Source organism: Pleurodeles waltl, chromosome 6 (genome assembly GCF_031143425.1).
Source record: "Pleurodeles waltl isolate 20211129_DDA chromosome 6, aPleWal1.hap1.20221129, whole genome shotgun sequence".
Lineage (NCBI taxonomy): Eukaryota > Metazoa > Chordata > Amphibia > Caudata > Salamandridae > Pleurodeles > Pleurodeles waltl.
In genome coordinates, this window is record NC_090445.1 from 862273710 (window position 1) to 862297143 (window position 23434).

A 23434-nucleotide genomic window follows, 5' to 3' on the forward strand; every position below is an offset into this window, starting at 1 on the left:
GACAATAAATGAGGTACACACACTCAGAGACAAATCCAGCCAATAGGTTTTTGTATAGAAAAATATCTTTTCTTAGTTTATTTTAAGAACCACAGGTTCAAATTCTACATGTAATATCTCATTCGAAAGGTATTGCAGGTAAGTACTTTAGGAACTTTAAATCATAAAAATTGCATGTATACTTTTCAAGTTATTGACAAATAGCTGTTTTAAAAGTGGACACAGTGCAATTTTCACAGTTCCTGGGGGAGGTAAGTTTTTGTTAATTTTACCAGGTAAGTAAGACACTTACAGGGTTCAGTTCTTGGTCCAAGGTAGCCCACCGTTGGGGGTTCAGAGCAACCCCAAAGTCACCACACCAGCAGCTCAGGGCCGGTCAGGTGCAGAGTTCAAAGTGGTGCCCAAAACGCATAGGCTAGAATGGAGAGAAGGGGGTGCCCCGGTTCCGGTCTGCTTGCAGGTAAGTACCCGCGTCTTCGGAGGGCAGACCAGGGGGGTTTTGTAGGGCACCGGGGGGGACACAAGCCCACACAGAAATTTCACCCTCAGCGGCGCGGGGGCGGCCGGGTGCAGTGTAGAAACAAGCGTCGGGTTCGCAATGTTAGTCTATGAGAGATCTCGGGATCTCTTCAGCGCTGCAGGCAGGCAAGGGGGGGGTTCCTCGGGGAAACCTCCACTTGGGCAAGGGAGAGGGACTCCTGGGGGTCACTTCTCCAGTGAAAGTCCCGTCCTTCAGGTCCTGGGGGCTGCGGGTGCAGGGTCTCTCCCAGGCGTCGGGACTTAGGATTCAAAGAGTCGCGGTCAGGGGAAGCCTCGGGATTCCCTCTGCAGGCGGCGCTGTGGGGGCTCAGGGGGGACAGGTTTTGGTACTCACAGTATCAGAGTAGTCCTGGGGTCCCTCCTGAGGGGTTGGATCTCCACCAGCCGAGTCGGGGTCGCCGGGTGCAGTGTTGCAAGTCTCACGCTTCTTGCGGGGAGCTTGCAGGGTTCTTTCAAAGCTGCTGGAAACAAAGTTGCAGCCTTTCTTGGAGCAGGTCCGCTGTCCTCGGGAGTTTGTCTTTTCGAAGCAGGGGCAGTCCTCAGAGGATGTCGAGGTCGCTGGTCCCTTTGGAAGGCGTCGCTGGAGCAGGATCTTTGGAAGGCGGGAGACAGGCCGGTGAGTTTCTGGAGCCAAGGCAGTTGTCGTCTTCTGGTCTTCCTCTGCAGGGGTTTTCAGCTAGGCAGTCCTTCTTCTTGTAGTTGCAGGAATCTAATTTTCTAGGGTTCAGGGTAGCCCTTAAATACTAAATTTAAGGGCGTGTTTAGGTCTGGGGGGTTAGTAGCCAATGGCTACTAGCCCTGAGGGTGGGTACACCCTCTTTGTGCCTCCTCCCAAGGGGAGGGGGTCACAATCCTAACCCTATTGGGGGAATCCTCCATCTGCAAGATGGAGGATTTCTAAAAGTCAGAGTCACCTCAGCTCAGGACACCTTAGGGGCTGTCCTGACTGGCCAGTGACTCCTCCTTGTTGCTTTCTTTGTTCCCTCCAGCCTTGCCGCCAAAAGTGGGGGCCGTGGCCGGAGGGGGCGGGCAACTCCACTAAGCTGGAGTGCCCTGCTGGGCTGTGACAAAGGGGTGAGCCTTTGAGGCTCACCGCCAGGTGTCACAGCTCCTGCCTGGGGGAGGTGTTAGCATCTCCACCCAGTGCAGGCTTTGTTACTGGCCTCAGAGTGACAAAGGCACTCTCCCCATGGGGCCAGCAACATGTCTCTAGTGTGGCAGGCTGCTGGAACTAGTCAGCCTACACAGCCAGTCGGTTAAGTTTCAGGGGGCACCTCTAAGGTGCCCTCTGTGGTGTATTTTACAATAAAATGTACACTGGCATCAGTGTGCATTTATTGTGCTGAGAAGTTTGATACCAAACTTCCCAGTTTTCAGTGTAGCCATTATGGTGCTGTGGAGTCCGTGTTTGACAGACTCCCAGACCATATACTCTTATGGCTACCCTGCACTTACAATGTCTAAGGTTTTGTTTAGACACTGTAGGGGTACCATGCTCATGCACTGGTACCCTCACCTATGGTATAGTGCACCCTGCCTTAGGGCTGTAAGGCCTGCTAGAGGGGTGTCTTACCTATACTGCATAGGCAGTGAGAGGCTGGCATGGCACCCTGAGGGGAGTGCCATGTCGACTTACTCGTTTTGTCCTCACTAGCACACACAAGCTGGCAAGCAGTGTGTCTGTGCTGAGTGAGAGGTCTCCAGGGTGGCATAAGACATGCTGCAGCCCTTAGAGACCTTCCTTGGCATCAGGGCCCTTGGTACTAGAAGTACCAGTTACAAGGGATTTATCTGGATGCCAGGGTCTGCCAATTGTGGATACAAAAGTACAGGTTAGGGAAAGAACACTGGTGCTGGGGCCTGGTTAGCAGGCCTCAGCACACTTTCAATTGTAAACATAGCATCAGCAAAGGCAAAAAGTCAGGGGGCAACCATGCCAAGGAGGCATTTCCTTACACAACCCCCCCCCCAAACGAAAGAGGATGAGACTAACCTTTCCCAAGAGAGTCTTCATTTTCTAAGTGGAAGAACCTGGAAAGGCCATCTGCATTGGCATGGGCAGTCCCAGGTCTGTGTTCCACTATAAAGTCCATTCCCTGTAGGGAGATGGACCACCTCAACAGTTTAGGATTTTCACCTTTCATTTGCATCAGCCATTTGAGAGGTCTGTGGTCAGTTTGAACTAGGAAGTGAGTCCCAAAGAGGTATTGTCTCAGCTTCTTCAGGGACCAAACCACAGCAAAGGCCTCCCTCTCAATGGCACTCCAACGCTGCTCCCTGGGGAGTAACCTCCTGCTAATGAAAGCAACAGGCTGGTCAAGGCCATCATCATTTGTTTGGGACAAAACTGCCCCTATCCCATGTTCAGAGGCATCAGTCTGCACAATGAACTGCTTAGAATAATCTGGAGCTTTTAGAACTGGTGCTGAGCACATTGCTTGTTTCAGGGTGTCAAAGGCCTGTTGGCATTCCACAGTCCAGTTCACTTTCTTGGGCATTTTCTTGGAGGGGAGTTCAGTGAGGGCTGTCACAATGGATCCATATCCCTTCACAAACCTCCTGTAATACCCAGTCAAGCCAAGGAATGCCCTGACTTGAGTCTGGGTTTTTGGAGCTACCCAGTCCAGAATAGTCTGGATCTTGGGTTGGAGTGGCTGAACTTGGCCTCCACCTACAAGGTGTCCCAAGTAAACCACAGTTCCCTGCCCTATCTGGCATTTGGATGCCTTGATAGAGAGGCCTGCAGATTGCAGAGCCTTCAAAACCTTCTTCAGGTGGACCAGGTGATCCTGCCAGGTGGAGCTAAAGACAGCAATATCATCAAGATAAGCTGTGCTAAAGGACTCCAAGCCAGCAAGGACTTGATTCACCAACCTTTGGAAGGTGGCAGGGGCATTCTTTAAACCAAAGGGCATAACAGTAAACTGATAATGCCCATCAGGTGTGGAGAATGCTGTTTTCTCTTTTGCTCCAGGTGCCATTTTTATTTGCCAGTACCCTGCTGTCAAGTCAAAGGTACTTAAGAATTTGGCAGCACCTAATTTATCTATGAGCTCATCAGCTCTTGGAATTGGATGAGCATCTGTCTTGGTGACAGAATTGAGCCCTCTGTAGTCCACACAAAACCTCATCTCTTTCTTTCCATCTTTGGTGTGAGGTTTGGGGACTAAGACCACTGGGCTAGCCCAGGGGCTGTCAGAGCGCTCAATTACTCCCAATTCCAGCATCTTGTGGACTTCCACCTTGATGCTTTCCTTAACATGGTCAGATTGTCTAAAGATTTTGTTCTTGACAGGCATGCTGTCTCCTGTGTCCACATCATGGGTACACAGGTGTGTCTGACCAGGGGTTAAGGAGAAGAGTTCAGGAAACTGTTGTAGGACTCTCCTACAATCAGCTGGCTGTTGGCCAGAGAGGGTGTCTGAGTAGATCACTCCATCTACTGTGCCATCTTTTGGGTCTGATGACAGAAGATCAGGGAGAGGTTCACTCTCTGCCTCCTGATCCTCATCTGTTACCATCAACAGATTCACATCAGCCCTGTCATGGAAGAGCTTAAGGCGGTTCACATGGATCACCCTCTTGGGGCTCCTGCTTGTGCCCAGGTCCACCAGGTAGGTGACCTGACTCTTCCTTTCTAGTACTGGGTAAGGGCCACTCCATTTGTCCTGGAGTGCCCTGGGAGCCACAGGCTCCAGAACCCAGACTTTCTGTCCTGGTTGGAACTCAACCAGTGCAGCCTTTTGGTCATACCAAAACTTCTGGAGCTGTTGGCTGGCCTCAAGGTTTTTGGTTGCCTTTTCCATGTACTCTGCCATTCTAGAGCGAAGGCCAAGTACATAGTCCACTATGTCTTGTTTAGGCTCATGGAGAGGTCTCTCCCAGCCTTCTTTAACAAGAGCAAGTGGTCCCCTTACAGGATGACCAAACAGAAGTTCAAAGGGTGAGAATCCTACTCCCTTCTGTGGCACCTCTCTGTAAGCGAAAAGCAGACATGGCAAGAGGACATCCCATCTCCTTTTGAGTTTTTCTGGGAGCCCCATGATCATGCCCTTTAATGTCTTGTTGAATCTCTCAACTAAGCCATTAGTTTGTGGATGGTAAGGTGTAGTGAATTTATAAGTCACTCCACACTCATTCCACATATGTTTCAGGTATGCTGACATGAAGTTGGTACCTCTGTCAGACACCACCTCCTTAGGGAAACCCACTCTGGTAAAGATACCAATGAGGGCCTTGGCTACTGCAGGGGCAGTAGTCGACCTAAGGGGAATAGCTTCAGGATACCTGGTAGCATGATCCACTACTACCAGGATATACATATTTCCTGAGGCTGTGGGAGGTTCTAGTGGACCAACTATGTCCACACCCACTCTTTCAAAGGGGACCCCCACCACTGGAAGTGGAATGAGGGGGGCCTTTGGGTGCCCACCTGTGTTACCACTGGCTTGACAGGTGGGGCAGGAGAGGCAAAACTCCATAACCATGTTGGACATATTGGGCCAGTAGAAGTGGTTGACTAGCCTCTCCCACGTCTTGGTTTGTCCCAAATGTCCAGCAAGGGGAATGTCATGGGCCAATGTTAGGATGAACTCTCTGAACAGCTGAGGCACTACCACTCTCCTAGTGGCACCAGGTTTGGGGTCTCTGGCCTCAGTGTACAGGAGTCCATCTTCCCAATAGACCCTATGTGTTCCATTTTTCTTGCCCTTGGACTCTTCAGCAGCTTGCTGCCTAAGGCCTTCAAGAGAGGGACAGGTTTCTTGTCCCTTACACAGCTCCTCCCTTGAGGGTCCCCCTGGGCCTAAGAGCTCAACCTGATAAGGTTCAAGCCCCAAAGGCTCAGTTCCCTCAGAGGGCAGAACTTCTTCCTGAGAAGAGAGGTTCCCTTTCTTTTGCTGTGTTGCAGTTGGTTTCCCAACTGACTTTCCTGTTCTCTTGGTAGGCTGGGCCATTCTTCCAGACTCCAGCTCTACTTGTTCACCCTGTGCCTTGCACTGTGCTCTTGTTTTCACACACACCAGTTCAGGGATACCCAGCATTGCTGCATGAGTTTTTAGTTCTACCTCAGCCCATGCTGAGGACTCCAGGTCATTTCCAAGCAGACAGTCCACTGGGATATTTGAGGAGACCACCACCTGTTTCAGGCCATTGACCCCTCCCCATTCTAAAGTAACCATTGCCATGGGATGTACTTTTCTCCGATTCTCAGCGTTGGTGACTGTGTAAGTTTTTCCAGTCAGGTATTGGCCAGGGGAAACCAGTTTCTCTGTCACCATGGTGACACTGGCACCTGTATCCCTCAGGCCCTCTATTCTAGTCCCATTAATTAAGAGTTGCTGTCTGTATTTTTGCATGTTAGGCGGCCAGACAGCTAGTGTGGCTAAATCCACCCCACCCTCAGAAACTAGAGTAGCTTCAGTGTGGACCCTGATTTGCTCTGGGCACACTGTTGATCCCACTTGGAGACTAGCCATACCAGTGTTACCTGGATGGGAGTTTGGAGTGGAACCTTTCTTGGGACAGGCCTTGTCTCCAGTTTGGTGTCCATGCTGTTTACAGCTATGACACCAGGCCTTTTTGGGATCAAAGTTTTTACCCTTGTACCCATTGTTTTGTGAAGAGGCTCTGGGCCCACCCTCCTGTGCAGGTTTTTGGGGGCCTGTAGAAGACTCTTTACTATTTTTAGTTTTGGTTGTCTCATCACCCTTCCCCTGGGGAGTCTTTGTGACCCCTTTCTTTTGGTCACCCCCTGTTGAAGTCTTGGACACCCTTGTCTTGACCCAATGGTCCGCCTTCTTTCCCAATTCTTGGGGAGAAATTGGTCCTAGGTCTACCAGATGCTGATGCAGTTTATCATTGAAACAATTACTCAATAGGTGTTCTTTCACAAATAAATTGTACAGCCCATCATAATTACTTACACCACTGCCTTGAATCCAACCATCTAGTGTTTTCACTGAGTAGTCTACAAAGTCAACCCAGGTCTGGCTCGAGGATTTTTGAGCCCCCCTGAATCTAATCCTATACTCCTCAGTGGAGAATCCAAAGCCCTCAATCAGGGTACCCTTCATGAGGTCATAAGATTCTGCATCTGGTCCAGAGAGTGTGAGGAGTCTATCCCTACACTTTCCTGTGAACATTTCCCAAAGGAGAGCACCCCAGTGAGATCTGTTCACTTTTCTGGTTACACAAGCCCTCTCAAAAGCTGTGAACCATTTGGTGATGTCATCACCATCTTCATATTTAGTTACAATCCCTTTAGGGATTTTCAACATGTCAGGAGAATCTCTGACCCTATTTATGTTGCTGCCACCATTGATGGGTCCTAGGCCCATCTCTTGTCTTTCCCTCTCTATGGCTAGGATCTGTCTTTCCAAAGCCAATCTTTTGGCCATCCTGGCTAACTGGATGTCCTCTTCACTGGGGTTATCCTCAGTGATTTCAGAGGTGTTGGTCTCTCCTGTGAGGGAACCAGTATCTCTGACTATTATTTTTGGAGTCAGGGTTTGAGTGACCCTGTTCTCCCTAGATAGGACTGGTAGGGGGGAATTTTCCTCCAAGTCACTATCCTCTTCCTCTGAGTTGCCACCCTCAGAGGGGTTGGCCTTTTCAAACTCTGCCAAAAGCTCCTGGAGCTGTATTTTGGTAGGTTTGGGGCCCATTGTTATTTTCTTTATTTTACAGAGTGACCTTAGCTCCCTCATCTTAAGATGGAGGTAAGGTGTGGTGTCGAGTTCCACCACAGTCACATCTGTGCTAGACATTTTGCTTCTAAAAGTTGGAATACTTTTTAAGAATCTACAACTGGTTCTAGAATCTAATTCAAACTTTTACAAACTTTTAAACTCTAAAAGAAATGCTAAACAAGATCTAACACAAGGCCCTAGCAGGTCTTTTAAGAATTTAGAAAACTTTTCAAATTGCAAAAATCAATTTCTAATGACAATTTTGGAAGTTGTCGTGTGATCAGGTATTGGCTGAGTAGTCTAGCAAATGCAAAGTCTTGTACCCCACCGCTGATCCACCAATGTAGGAAGTTGGCTCTGTATGTGCTATTTCAAAGTAAGGAATAGCATGCACAGAGTCCAAGGGTTCCCCTTAGAGGTAAAATAGTGGTAAAAAGAGATAATACTAATGCTCTATTTTGTGGTAGTGTGGTCGAGCAGTAGGCTTATCCAAGGAGTAGTGTTAAGCACTTGTTGTACATACACATAGACAATAAATGAGGTACACACACTCAGAGACAAATCCAGCCAATAGGTTTTTGTATAGAAAAATATCTTTTCTTAGTTTATTTTAAGAACCACAGGTTCAAATTCTACATGTAATATCTCATTCGAAAGGTATTGCAGGTAAGAACTTTAGGAACTTTAAATCATAAAAATTGCATGTATACTTTTCAAGTTATTGACAAATAGCTGTTTTAAAAGTGGACACTTAGTGCAATTTTCACAGTTCCTGGGGGAGGTAAGTTTTTGTTAATTTTACCAGGTAAGTAAGACACTTACAGGGTTCAGTTCTTGGTCCAAGGTAGCCCACCGTTGGGGGTTCAGAGCAACCCCAAAGTCACCACACCAGCAGCTCAGGGCCGGTCAGGTGCAGAGTTCAAAGTGGTGCCCAAAACGCATAGGCTAGAATGGAGAGAAGGGGGTGCCCCGGTTCCGGTCTGCTTGCAGGTAAGTACCCGCGTCTTCGGAGGGCAGACCAGGGGGGTTTTGTAGGGCACCGGGGGGGACACAAGCCCACACAGAAATTTCACCCTCAGCGGCGCGGGGGCGGCCGGGTGCAGTGTAGAAACAAGCGTCGGGTTCGCAATGTTAGTCTATGAGAGATCTCGGGATCTCTTCAGCGCTGCAGGCAGGCAAGGGGGGGGTTCCTCGGGGAAACCTCCACTTGGGCAAGGGAGAGGGACTCCTGGGGGTCACTTCTCCAGTGAAAGTCCCGTCCTTCAGGTCCTGGGGGCTGCGGGTGCAGGGTCTCTCCCAGGCGTCGGGACATAGGATTCAAAGAGTCGCGGTCAGGGGAAGCCTCGGGATTCCCTCTGCAGGCGGCGCTGTGGGGGCTCAGGGGGGACAGGTTTTGGTACTCACAGTATCAGAGTAGTCCTGGGGTCCCTCCTGAGGGGTTGGATCTCCACCAGCCGAGTCGGGGTCGCCGGGTGCAGTGTTGCAAGTCTCACGCTTCTTGCGGGGAGCTTGCAGGGTTCTTTCAAAGCTGCTGGAAACAAAGTTGCAGCCTTTCTTGGAGCAGGTCCGCTGTCCTCGGGAGTTTCTTGTCTTTTCGAAGCAGGGGCAGTCCTCAGAGGATGTCGAGGTCGCTGGTCCCTTTGGAAGGCGTCGCTGGAGCAGGATCTTTGGAAGGCGGGAGACAGGCCGGTGAGTTTCTGGAGCCAAGGCAGTTGTCGTCTTCTGGTCTTCCTCTGCAGGGGTTTTCAGCTAGGCAGTCCTTCTTGTAGTTGCAGGAATCTAATTTTCTAGGGTTTAGGGTAGCCCTTAAATACTAAATTTAAGGGCGTGTTTAGGTCTGGGGGGTTAGTAGCCAATGGCTACTAGCCCTGAGGGTGGGTACACCCTCTTTGTGCCTCCTCCCAAGGGGAGGGGGTCACAATCCTAACCCTATTGGGGGAATCCTCCATCTGCAAGATGGAGGATTTCTAAAAGTCAGAGTCACCTCAGCTCAGGACACCTTAGGGGCTGTCCTGACTGGCCAGTGACTCCTCCTTGTTGCTTTCTTTGTTCCCTCCAGCCTTGCCGCCAAAAGTGGGGGCTGTGGCCGGAGGGGGCGGGCAACTCCACTAAGCTGGAGTGCCCTGCTGGGCTGTGACAAAGGGGTGAGCCTTTGAGGCTCACCGCCAGGTGTCACAGCTCCTGCCTGGGGGAGGTGTTAGCATCTCCACCCAGTGCAGGCTTTGTTACTGGCCTCAGAGTGACAAAGGCACTCTCCCCATGGGGCCAGCAACATGTCTCTAGTGTGGCAGGCTGCTGGAACTAGTCAGCCTACACAGCCAGTCGGTTAAGTTTCAGGGGGCACCTCTAAGGTGCCCTCTGTGGTGTATTTTACAATAAAATGTACACTGGCATCAGTGTGCATTTATTGTGCTGAGAAGTTTGATACCAAACTTCCCAGTTTTCAGTGTAGCCATTATGGTGCTGTGGAGTCCGTGTTTGACAGACTCCCAGACCATATACTCTTATGGCTACCCTGCACTTACAATGTCTAAGGTTTTGTTTAGACACTGTAGGGGTACCATGCTCATGCACTGGTACCCTCACCTATGGTATAGTGCACCCTGCCTTAGGGCTGTAAGGCCTGCTAGAGGGGTGTCTTACCTATACTGCATAGGCAGTAAGAGGCTGGCATGGCACCCTGAGGGGAGTGCCATGTCGACTTACTCGTTTTGTCCTCACTAGCACACACAAGCTGGCAAGCAGTGTGTCTGTGCTGAGTGAGAGGTCTCCAGGGTGGCATAAGACATGCTGCAGCCCTTAGAGACCTTCCTTGGCATCAGGGCCCTTGGTACTAGAAGTACCAGTTACAAGGGATTTATCTGGATGCCAGGGTCTGCCAATTGTGGATACAAAAGTACAGGTTAGGGAAAGAACACTGGTGCTGGGGCCTGGTTAGCAGGCCTCAGCACACTTTCAATTGTAAACATAGCATCAGCAAAGGCAAAAAGTCAGGGGGCAACCATGCCAAGGAGGCATTTCCTTACAGTCAGGAACATTAAAAGTCAGAGGCTTCATTTTCAAGAGTTTCACTTTGGTGTGATATGGTTTGGGGGGTAAGTAAATGGCGCCAGCCAGTGCCTTGTGGAGACAACCACCTCTCTTCTGCACCTATTTCTTTTTCCCTGCCAATCTTCAACGGTTACTTGCTTTAAACTAACAACTTATCTTCAGAATAATGAACATGTCACATTCATTAATAGCCAGCATTTTTTAGCTTTAATTTTGCTTCCACACAAATGAACTCTGGCAGGGCCTCTATATTTCTCTGGAATGCACCAAGGATTTGCCAGAATCGGAGTACCTGTAAAATTCATCGAGCTGTAGCTCATATTCAGTTTTTACCTCTGTAAATAATTTCAAAAGGCTATGACTGAGCACATCCCGAAGTCCTGCTATCTCAACAAAGTCCCATCCGCTGAACCAATCAACAGTGGCTTCCCCATTACATCTTGGTGGTGTTCACAGAGAAGTCTCCCTCTTAAACCAGCAATTCCAACCAGTCATCAATGACACACATCAACTACGCTGCACCTTCTGCATAGCTGGGATAAGGCCTGCCATGTACGACCATACTACTGCATATGCATAGGGTTAGTAGCACCAACTAACCAGGGTTCAACTCCGATCATGAGGCCATCCATCTGTTCAGTCAGTCACATAACAAGATTAAACATGCTGCCCAATAGTTTACTTATCCATTGGTCATTTGTCATCCCTCACAGCCCCAACAAATAGCATTTGACAACATTCACCTATAGAGTCAACTGGCCCCAAGAAAGGAGAGCAACTATACAGTGAATTGGTGGAAGAAGTCCCATGGGATCAAAAATGGTTGATTTTGAAGATTAGAAAATAATACAAAGAGCTTTAACTGTATTTAATTTAACAAAGTGAGGAGTTAATTACATTTTGGTCACCTCCCAATCTAAAGGAAAGGTCTCAAAGTAAAAAATAGTTAGGAGAATTCTAATACTAAGAGTTACTTGAAAGATGAGAGATAAACTTACTCATTGCCATCGATTTCCAAAGAAACAGCCTGTAACACAACCTCAGGGCCCATGCTTTCCACAGCAGCACCCACAGCCTGGTCCAGCTCACCAGTGTAGGGGAAATGTGAAGAATTTCGCAGGTCTGCTAAAGTCTGCAGGCACTACAAAGAAGAATAGGGGCCGATCAGTAAGTTTTAGGGTCTACCTCACACATGAAGACTTCCGGAAATTTCATAAAGCATTGGTTAAATGGGAACAATGTCCTCACAATGAATCAGGAAAAGCACAAATAAAATTTGGAACAGGCTAAAGCGGACATTCAAAACTACCAAAAGGGCAAAGAAATATGTTGCTTAACTGAAACAGTACTTTTACAGCTTATATTCATTGCATGATATAATTCTACAACCTAGTGGTTGTGCTCAATGTAAATATTTTTGTGTCAAAATAATGAAAATGGGCAAAGAGGAAAGTTTCTGTGATAAAACCTTCAAAGACCGACAACAGAAATCACCTTCAGATTGCATTTTACCCGCAGTGCAGTACATATGCGTGTATACATGTATACAAGTTCCCAACTGGTCTCTCCTGGGGAAGGAAGGATGGAGTACCTGCATTTATGGTATGTGGAAGCTGCAATACACATGTGGGAGGTCTAAGTATCCTGCACAAATCGTCTATAGAGGCAAAGCCCATGTACTGACTTTATAGCAGTATTGTTTCACCTTCATGCAGAGGAGGGTGATACACTGGACTGACAGAAAAGATGTTCCTTATTTCCTGCCATTTCACTGCTAAAATGGGAAGACGATCCATTCCTTAGGTATGGAGATATTGAGAAGTGTGTGTACATGACCCTGTGTTATCTCTAGGAATCTTCTTCTGCATCCTTCTAGTCTACTTCTATTTCTGTGCCTGTAATGATCACGAAGGGTGGCGTGTTAATATGTGACCTTTTCCCAGATAAAGTATGAGACACATCCATACAGACATTAATGTGTGGCAGATAACACGGACTATGACCTTGGCTTGAATAGGGAGCATGTTCCGGAATCTCTGTAGTCCTACTAGCATTGAGTGTGTTCAATTAGTCACGTTTGAGGTCACAAACATCTAGGAGGAAAGGTTTCAGGCTGAGGTCAGTGTCCAAGGTTAGTCTTACATTTTAGATTTTCGTTTCAATGAGAACACACTTTCTGAAGAAAGTGGGAAGACAGTGGCGGGTAGCTTTTTGAGAAAACAGTAGGAAAAATAACATAATAGCAGAATTTACGTTTGAGACTCATTTAAGGTAGGTTTCTTCAACTGTGGCTATATTGGTTTGAGGACATCGGAGATTGTGAGAACTTGCCCTGTTTGTTTGATTCATGGTTAGGTACACTCTTGTATCATCTGTGTGGGTGGGCAGTATACACGTACATGTGTGTGGGAATCCTGCAGTACTGTACATCAGCAAAGTACCTGGGAGAGGTAAGAGGGGTAAGAATATGTCTTGTCTGTTTGCAATTGCACACAATTAATCATACTCGAGGACTAGCGTTTCAGACCTCCAGTGAAGATGTGCACAGGTGGTTTAGGAGAATGTTGGAGCATATAAATGCTGGCTAGAGGTCAAAAGTGTGAGGGGCATCGTTGACAGTGAGAGCCATGCTATACTATAATGAAAGGAAGGTTGTAGGAAGTTGGCTCTGTATGTGCTATTTCAAAGTAAGGAATAGCATGCTCAGAGTCCAAGGGTTCCTCTTAGAGGTAAGATAGTGGCAAAAAGAGATAATACTAATGCTCTATTTTGTGGTAGTGTGGTCGAGCAGTAGGCTTATCAAAGGAGTAGTGTTAAGCATTTGTTGTACATGCATACAGGCAATAAATGAGGAACACACACACAGAGACCAATCCAGCCAATAGGTTTTGTTATAGAAAAATATATTTTCTTAGTTTATTTTAAGAACCACAGGTTCAAATTCTACATGTAATATCTCATTTGAAAGGTATTGTAGGTAAGTACTTTAGGAACTTTGAATAATTACAGTAGCATATATACTTTTCACATAAAACACAAATAGCTGTTTTAAAAGTGGACACAGTGCAATTTTCACAGTTCCTGGGGGAGGTAAAGTAATGTTAGTTTTAACAGGTAAGTAAGTCACTTACAGGTTTCAGTTTTGGGTCCAAGGTAGCCCACCGTTGGGGGTTCAGAGCAACCCCAAAGTTATCACACCAGCAGCTCAGGGCCGGTCAGGTGCAAAGGTCAAAGAGGTGCCCAAAACACATAGGCTTCAATGGAGAGAAGGGGGTGCCCCGGTTCCAGTCTGCCAGCAGGTAAGTACCCGCGTCTTCGGAGGGCAGACCAGGGGGGTTTTTGTAGGGCACCGGGGGGGGGGGGGGGGGGGACACGAGCCAGCACAAAAAGTACACCCTCAGCAGCGCGGGGGCGGCCGGGTGCAGTGTGGGAACACGCGTCGGGTTTCCAATAGTTTCCTATGGGAGACCAAGGGGTCTCTTCAGCGATGCAGGCAGGCAAGGGGGGGGCTCCTCGGGGTAGCCACCACCTGGGCAAGGGAGAGGGCCTCCTGGGGGTCACTCCTGCACAGGGGTTCCGTTCCTTCAGGTGCTGGGGGCTGCGGGTGCAGGGTCTTTTCCAGCCGTCGAGAAATGGAGTTCAGGCAGTCGCGGTCAGGGGGAGCCTCGGGATTCCCTCTGCAGGTGTCGCTGTGGGGGCTCAGGGGGGACAACTTTGGTTACTCACAGTCGTAGAGTCGCCGGAGGGTCCTCCCTGAGGTGTTGGTTCTCCACCAGTCGAGTCGGGGTCGCCGGGTGCAGTGTTGCAAGTCTCACGCTTCTTGCGGGGAGTTGCAGGGGTCTTTAAATCTGCTCCTTGAAACAAAGTTGCAGTTCTTTTGGAGCAGTGCCGCTGTCCTCGGGAGTTTCTTGTCTTTCGTGAAGCAGGGCAGTCCTCAGAGGATTCAGAGGTCACTGGTCCCTTGGAAAGCGTCGCTGGAGCAGGTTTCTTTGGAAGGCAGGAGACAGGCCGGTAAGTCTGGGGCCAAAGCAGTTGGTGTCTTCTGTTCTTCCTCTGCAGGGGTTTTTCAGCTCAGCAGTCCTCTTCTTCTTGTAGTTTCAGGAATCTAATTCTTAGGTTCAGGGAAGCCCTTAAATACTAAATTTAAGGGCGTGTTTAGGTCTGGGGGGTTAGTAGCCAATGGCTACTAGCCCTGAGGGTGGGTACACCCTCTTTGTGCCTCCTCCCAAGGGGAGGGGGTCACATCCCTAATCCTATTGGGGGAATCCTCCATCTGCAAGATGGAGGATTTCTAAAAGTTAGAGTCACTTCAGCTCAGGACACCATAGGGGCTGTCCTGACTGGCCAGTGACTCCTCCTTGTTGTTCTCATTATTTTCTCCGGCCTTGCCGCCAAACGTGGGGGCCGTGGCCGGAGGGGGCGGGCAACTCCACTAGCTGGAGTGTCCTGCGGTGCTGGAACAAAGGGGTGAGCCTTTGAGGCTCACCGCCAGGTGTTACAGCTCCTGCCTGGGGGAGGTGTTAGCATCTCCACCCAGTGCAGGCTTTGTTACTGGCCTCAGAGTGACAAAGGCACTCTCCCCATGGGGCCAGCAACATGTCTCTAGTGTGGCAGGCTGCTGGAACCAGTCAGCCTACACAGATAGTTGGATACAGTTTCAGAGGGCACCTCTAAGGTGCCCTCTGGGGTGTGTTTCACAATAAAATGTACACTGGCATCAGTGTGCATTTATTGTGCTGAGAAGTTTGATACCAAACTTCCCAGATTTCAGTGTAACCATTCTGGTGCTGTGGAGTTCGTGTTTGACAGACTCCCAGACCATATACTCTTATGGCTCCCCTGCACTTACAATGTCTAAGGTTTTGCTTAGACACTGTAGGGGCACAGTGCTCATGCACTGGTGCCCTCACCTATGGTATAGTGCACCCTGCCTTAGGGCTGTAAGGCCTGCTAGAGGGGTGTCTTAGAAAAAGCAGTGTGTCTGTGCTGAGTGAGGGGTCTCCAGGGTGGCATAAGACATGCTGCAGCCCTTAGAGACCTTCCCTGGCATCAGGGCCCTTGGTACCAGAGGTACCAGTTACAAGGGACTTACCTGGATGCCAGGGTGTGCCAATTGTGGATACAAAAGTACAGGTTAGGGAAAGAACACTGGTGCTGGGGCCTGGTTAGCAGGCCTCAGCACACTTTCAATTCAAAACATAGCATCAGCAAAGGCAAAAAGTCAGGGGGTAACCATGCCAAGGAGGCATTTCTTTACACAACCCCCCCCCCCCAAACGAAAGAGGATGAGACTAACCTTTCCCAAGAGAGTCTTCATTTTCTAAGTGGAAGAACCTGGAAAGGCCATCTGCATTGGCATGGGCAGTCCCAGGTCTGTGTTCCACTATAAAGTCCATTCCCTGTAGGGAGATGGACCACCTCAACAGTTTTGGATTTTCACCTTTCATTTGCATCAGCCATCTGAGAGGTCTGGGTCGGTTTGAACTACAAAGTGAGTACCAAAGAGGTATGGTCTCAGCTTTTTCAGGGACCAGACCACAGCAAAGGCCTCCCTCTCAATGGCACTCCAACGCTGCTCCCTGGGGAGTAACCTCCTGCTAATGAAAGCAACAGGCTGGTCAAGGCCATCATCATTTGTTTGGGACAAAACTGCCCCTATCCCATGTTCAGAGGCATCTGTTTGCACAATGAATTGCTTGGAGTAATCTGGAGCTTTTAGAACTGGTGCTGTGCACATAGCTTGTTTCAGCGTGTCAAAGGCCTGTTGGCATTCTACAGTCCCATTTACTTTCTTGGGCATTTTCTTGGAGGTCAATTCTGTGAGGGCTGTCACTATTGATCCATATCCCTTCACAAACCTCCTATAGTACCCAGTCAAGCCAAGGAATGCCCTGACTTGAGTCTGGGTTTTTGGAGCTACCCAGTCCAGAATAGTCTGGATCTTAGGCTGGAGTGGCTGAACTTGGCCTCCACCTACAAGGTGTCCTAAGTAAACCACAGTTCCCTGCCCTATCTGGCATTTGGATGCCTTGATAGAGAGGCCTGCAGATTGCAGAGCCTTCAAAACCTTCTTCAGGTGGACCAGGTGATCCTGCCAGGTGGAGCTAAAGACAGCAATATCATCAAGATAAGCTGCACTAAAGGATTCCAACCCAGCAAGGACTTGATTCACCAACCTTTGGAAGGTGGCAGGGGCATTCTTTAAACCAAAGGGCATAACAGTGAACTGATAATGCCCATCAGGTGTGGAGAATGCTGTTTTCTCTTTTGCTCCAGGTGCCATTTTGATTTGCCAGTACCCTGCTGTTAAGTCAAAGGTACTTAAGAATTTGGCAGCACCTAATGTGTCAATCAGGTCGTCAGCTCTAGGTATGGGATGGGCATCTGTCTTGGTGACAGAATTCAGACCTCTGTAGTCCACACAAAACCTCATCTCTCTCTTTCCATCTTTGGAGAGAGGTTTGGGGACTAAGACCACTGGGCTGGCCCAGGGGCTGTCAGAGTGCTCAATTACTCCCAACTCCAGCATCTTGTGGACTTCCACCTTGATGCTTTCCTTAACTTGGTCAGACTGTCTGAAAATGTTGTTTTTGACAGGCATGCTGTCTCCTGTGTCCACATCATGGGTACACAGGTGTGTCTGACCAGGGGTTAAGGAGAAGAGCTCAGCAAACTGTTGCAGGACCTTCCTACAATCAGATTGCTGTTGGTCAGAGAGGGTGTCTGAATAGATCACTCCATCTACTGAGCAATCTTTAGGGTCTGATGAGAGGAGATCAGGGAGAGGCTCACTCTCAGCTTCCTGGTCCTCATCTGTTAACATCAACAGATTTACATCAGCCCTATCATGGAAGAGTTTTAGGCGGTTTACATGGATCACCCTCTTGGGGCTCCTGCTTGTGCCTAGGTCCACCAGGTAGGTGACCTGACTCTTCTTTTCCAGGATTGGGTAAGGGCCACTCCATCTGTCCTGAAGTGCCCTGGGAGCCACAGGCTCCAAAACCCAAACTTTCTGCCCTGGTTGGAATTCAACCATTGCAGCCTTTTGGTCATACCAAAACTTCTGGAGCTGTTGGCTGGCCTCAAGGTTTTTACTTGCCTTTTCCATGTACTCTGCCATTCTTGAGCGAAGGCCAACTACATAGTCCACTATGTCTTGTTTAGGCTCATGAATAGGTCTCTCCCAGCCTTCTTTAACAAGAGCAAGTGGTCCCCTTACAGGGTGGCCAAACAGAAATTCAAAGGGTGAGAACCCTACTCCCTTCTGAGGCACCTCTCTGTAAGCGAAAAGCAGACATGGCAAGAGGACATCCCATCTCCTTTTGAGTTTCTCTGGGAGCCCCATGATCATGCCCTTTAATGTCATGTTGAATCTCTCAACAAGGCCATTAGTTTGTGGATGATATGGTGTAGTGAATTTATAAGTCACTCCACACTCATTCCACATGTGTTTTAGGTATGCTGACATGAAGTTGGTACCTCTGTCAGACACCACCTCCTTAGGGAAGCCCACTCTGGTAAAAATACCAATGAGGGCCTTGGCTACTGCAGGGCAGTAGTCGACCTAAGGGGAATAGCTTCAGGATACCTAGTAGCATGATCCACTACTACTAGGATGTACATATTTCCTGAGGCTGTGGGAGGTTCTAGTGGACCAACTATGTCCACACCCACTCTTTCAAAGGAGACCCCCACCACTGGAAGTGGAATGAGGGGGGCCTTTGGATGCCCACCTGTCTTACCACTGGCTTGACAGGTGGGGCAGGAGAGGCAAAACTCCTTAACCTTCTGGGACATATTGGGCCAGTAGAAGTGGTTGACTAACCTCTCCCACGTCTTGGTTTGTCCCAAATGCCCAGCAAGGGGAATATCACGGGCTAAGGTCAGAATAAACTCTCTGAAACCCTGAGGCACTACCACTCTCCTAGTGGCACCAGGTTTGGGATCTCTGGCCTCAGTGTACAGGAGTCCATCTTCCCAATAGACCCTATGTGTTCCATTTTTCTTGCCTTTGGACTCTTCAGCAGCTTGCTGCCTAAGGCCTTCAAGAGAGGGACAGGTTTCTTGTCCCTTACACAACTCTTCCCTTGAGGGTCCCCCTGGGCCTAAGAGCTCAACCTGATAAGGTTCCAGCTCCATAGGCTCAGTTCCCTCAGAGGGCAGAACTTCTTCCTGAGAAGAGAGGTTCTCTTTTTCTTGTGGTGTTGCAGCTGACTTTCCTTTTCTCTTGGTAGGCTGGGCCTTTCTTCCAGACTCCAGCTCTACTTTTTCACCCTGTACCTTGCACTGTGCCCTTGTCTTGACACACACCAGTTCACGGATATCCAGCATGGCTGCATGGGTTTTCAGTTCTACCTCAGCCCATGCTGAGGACTCCAGGTCATTTCCAAGCAAACAGTCTACTGGGATATTTGAGGAGACCACCACCTGTTTCAGGCCATTGACCCCTCCCCACTCTAAAGTTACCATTGCCATGGGATGTACTTTAGTTTGATTGTCAGCATTGGTGACTGGATAGGTTTGTCCAGTCAGGTATTGGCCAGGGGAAAACAGTTTCTCTGACACCATAGTGACACTGGCACCTGTATCCCTCAGGCCCTCTACACTTGTCCCATTGATTAAGAGCTGCTGCCTGTATTTTTGCATGTTAGGGGGCCAGGCAGCCAGTGTGGCTAAATCCACCCCACCCTCAGAGACTTATGTAGCTTCAGTGTGGCACCTGATTTGCTCTGGGCACACTGTTGATCCCACTTGGAGACTAGCCATTCCAGTGTTAGATTGGAGTGGAGTTGGAAGTGGTATTTTTCTTGGGACAGGCCTTGTCTCCAGTTTGGTGTCCAGACTGACTACAGCTACGACACCAGGCCTTTTTGGGATCAAAGTTTTTACCCTTGTACCCAGGATTGTTTTGTGAAGAGGCTCTGGGCCCACCCTCCTGTGCAGGTTTTTGGGGGCCTGTAGAAGACTCTTTACTATTTTTGTTTTTGGCGGTCTCACCACCCCTCCCCTGGGGAGGTTTTGTGACCCCTTTCTTTTGGTCACCCCCTATGGAAGTTTTGAACACCATAGTCTTGACCCAATGGTCCGCCTTCTTTCCCACTTCTTGGGGAGAAATTGGTCCTAGGTCTACCAGATGCTGATACAGTTTATCATTGAAACAATTACTTAATAGGTGTTCTTTCACAAATAAATTGTACAGCCCATCATAATTACTTACACCACTGCCTTGAATCCAACCATCTAGTGTTTTTACTGAGTAGTCTACAAAGTCAACCCAGGTCTGGCTCAAGGATTTTTGAGCCCCCCTGAATCTAATCCTATACTCCTCAGTGGAGAATCCAAAGCCCTCAATCAGGGTACTCTTCATGAGGTCATAAGATTCTGCATCTTTTCCAGAGAGTGTGAGGAGTCTATCCCTACACTTTCCTGTGAACATTTCCCAAAGGAGAGCACCCCAGTGAGATTTGTTCACTTTTCTGGTTACACAAGCCCTCTCAAAAGCTGTGAACCATTTGGTGATGTCATCACCATCTTCATATTTTGTTACAATCCCTTTAGGGATTTTCAATATGTCAGGAGAATCTCTGACCCTATTTATGTTGCTGCCACCATTGATGGGTCCTAGGCCCATCTCTTGTCTTTCCCTTTCTATGGCTAGGATCTGTCTTTCCAAAGCCAATCTTTTGGCCATCCTGGCTAACTGGATGTCCTCTTCACTGGAGTTATCCTCAGTGATTTCAGAGAGGTTGGTCCCTCCTGTGAGGGAACCAGCATCTCTGACTATTTGTGGAGTCAGGGCTTGAGAGGCCCTGTTCTCCCTAGATAGGACTGGTGGGGGGGAATCACCCTCCAAGTCACTATACTCATCCTCTGTGTTGCCATCCTCAGAGGGGTTGGCTCTTTCAAACTCTGCAAACAGCTCCTGGAGCTGTAGTTTGGAAGGTCTGGAGCCCATTGCTATTTTCTTTAGTTTACAGAGTGACCTTAGCTCTCTCATCTGGAGATGGAGGTAAGGTGTGGTGTCGCGTTCCACCACATTCACATCTGTGTTAGACATTATGCTTCTAAAAGTTGGAATACTTTTTAAGAAACTAAAACTAGTTCTAGAATCTAATTCAAACTTTTACAAAACTTTTAAACTCTAAAAGAAATGCTAACAGGGACTAACACTAGGCCCTAGCAGGACTTTTAAGAATTTAGAAAAATTTCAAATTGCAAAAATCAATTTCTAATGACAATTTTTGGAATTTGTCATGTGATCAGGTATTGGCTGAGTAGTCCAGCAAATGCAAAGTCTTGTACCCCACCGCTGATCCACCAATGTAGGAAGTTGGCTCTGTATGTGCTATTTCAAAGTAAGGAATAGCATGCACAGAGTCCAAGGGTTCCCCTTAGAGGTAAGATAGTGGCAAAAAGAGATAATACTAATGCTCTATTTTGTGGTAGTGTGGTCGAGCAGTAGGCTTATCAAAGGAGTAGTGTTAAGCATTTGTTGTACATGCATACAGGCAATAAATGAGGAACACACACACAGAGACCAATCCAGCCAATAGGTTTTGTTATAGAAAAATATATTTTCTTAGTTTATTTTAAGAACCACAGGTTCAAATTCTACATGTAATATCTCATTTGAAAGGTATTGTAGGTAAGTACTTTAGGAACTTTGAATAATTACAGTAGCATATATACTTTTCACATAAAACACAAATAGCTGTTTTAAAAGTGGACACAGTGCAATTTTCACAGTTCCTGGGGGAGGTAAAGTAATGTTAGTTTTAACAGGTAAGTAAGTCACTTACAGGTTTCAGTTTTGGGTCCAAGGTAGCCCACCGTTGGGGGTTCAGAGCAACCCCAAAGTTATCACACCAGCAGCTCAGGGCCGGTCAGGTGCAAAGGTCAAAGAGGTGCCCAAAACACATAGGCTTCAATGGAGAGAAGGGGGTGCCCCGGTTCCAGTCTGCCAGCAGGTAAGTACCCGCGTCTTCGGAGGGCAGACCAGGGGGGTTTTTGTAGGGCACCGGGGGGGGGGGGGGACACGAGTCAGCACAAAAAGTACACCCTCAGCAGCGCGGGGGCGGCCGGGTGCAGTGTGGGAACACGCGTCGGGTTTCCAATAGTTTCCTATGGGAGACCAAGGGGTCGATGCAGGCAGGCAAGGGGGGGGCTCCTCGGGGTAGCCACCACCTGGGCAAGGGAGAGGTCCTCCTGGGGGTCACTCCTGCACAGGGGTTCCGTTCCTTCAGGTGCTGGGGGCTGCGGGTGCAGGGTCTTTTCCAGCCGTCGAGAAATGGAGTTCAGGCAGTCGCGGTCAGGGGGAGCCTCGGGATTCCCTCTGCAGGTGTCGCTGTGGGGGCTCAGGGGGGACAACTTTGGTTACTCACAGTCGTAGAGTCGCCGGAGGGTCCTCCCTGAGGTGTTGGTTCTCCACCAGTCGAGTCGGGGTCGCCGGGTGCAGTGTTGCAAGTCTCACGCTTCTTGCGGGGAGTTGCAGGGGTCTTTAAATCTGCTCCTTGAAACAAAGTTGCAGTTCTTTTGGAGCAGTGCCGCTGTCCTCGGGAGTTTCTTGTCTTTCGTGAAGCAGGGCAGTCCTCAGAGGATTCAGAGGTCACTGGTCCCTTGGAAAGCGTCGCTGGAGCAGGTTTCTTTGGAAGGCAGGAGACAGGCCGGTAAGTCTGGGGCCAAAGCAGTTGGTGTCTTCTGTTCTTCCTCTGCAGGGGTTTTTCAGCTCAGCAGTCCTCTTCTTCTTGTAGTTTCAGGAATCTAATTCTTAGGTTCAGGGAAGCCCTTAAATACTAAATTTAAGGGCGTGTTTAGGTCTGGGGGTTAGTAGCCAATGGCTACTAGCCCTGAGGGTGGGTACACCCTCTTTGTGCCTCCTCCCAAGGGGAGGGGGTCACATCCCTAATCCTATTGGGGGAATCCTCCATCTGCAAAATGGAGGATTTCTAAAAGTTAGAGTCACTTCAGCTCAGGACACCATAGGGGCTGTCCTGACTGGCCAGTGACTCCTCCTTGTTGTTCTCATTATTTTCTCCGGCCTTGCCGCCAAACGTGGGGGCCGTGGCCGGAGGGGGCGGGCAACTCCACTAGCTGGAGTGTCCTGCGGTGCTGGAACAAAGGGGTGAGCCTTTGAGGCTCACCGCCAGGTGTTACAGCTCCTGCCTGGGGGAGGTGTTAGCATCTCCACCCAGTGCAGGCTTTGTTACTGGCTTTAGAGTGACAAAGGCACTCTCCCCATGGGGCCAGCAACATGTCTCTAGTGTGGCAGGCTGCTGGAACCAGTAAGCCTACACAGGTAGTTGGATACAGTTTCAGGGGGCACCTCTAAGGTGCCCTCTGGGGTGTGTTTCACAATAAAATGTACACTGGCATCAGTGTGCATTTATTGTGCTGAGAAGTTTGATACCAAACTTCCCAGTTTTCAGTGTAGCCATTATGGTGCTGTGGAGTTCGTGTTTGACAGACTCCCAGACCATATACTCTTATGGCTACCCTGCACTTACAATGTCTAAGGTTTGGCTTAGACACTGTAGGGGCCCAGTGCTCATGCACTGGTGCCCTCACCTATGGTATAGTGCACCCTGCCTTAGGGCTGTAAGGCCTGCTAGAGGGGTGTCTTACCTATACTGCATAGGCAGTGAGAGGCTGGCATGGCACCCTGAGGGGAGTGCCATGTCGACTTACTCATTTTGTTCTCACTAGCACACACAAGCTGGCAAGCAGTGTGTCTGTGCTGAGTGAGGGGTCTCCAGGGTGGCATAAGATATGCTGCAGCCCTTAGAGACCTTCCCTGGCATCAGGGCCCTTGGTACCAGGGGTACCAGTTACAAGGGACTTACCTGGATGCCAGGGTGTGCCAATTGTGGGAACAAAAGTACAGGTTAGGGAAAGAACACTGGTGCTGGGGCCTGGTTAGCAGGCCTCAGCACACTTTCAATTCAAAACATAGCATCAGCAAAGGCAAAAAAGTCAGGGGGTAACCATGCCAAGGAGGCATTTCCTTACAAAATGCTACTAAATGAACAAGAAATGCTCAGGTCTCAGAAACTCTCCTGAAAATCACAATTACTGTCAAATACACAGATTCTTATTCACAGAAATTCAGTACCATGATTGGCAATATAATCAGTGTTCCCATTTGTGCTATCTGGGGG

At 48.8% G+C, this 23434-nt stretch overlaps 1 protein-coding gene across 1 annotated transcript in view; it reads right to left on the reverse strand.

Moving 5' to 3' along the window:
- Positions 1-23434, reverse strand: part of RRP12 (ribosomal RNA processing 12 homolog) — a 682638-nt gene that overhangs the window by 499625 nt on the left and 159579 nt on the right. Inside the window, exon 14 of the mRNA XM_069239610.1 lies at positions 11279-11421. Coding sequence (XP_069095711.1) covers positions 11279-11421 — 143 coding nt within the window. The remainder of the gene's footprint in view (positions 1-11278; positions 11422-23434) is intronic.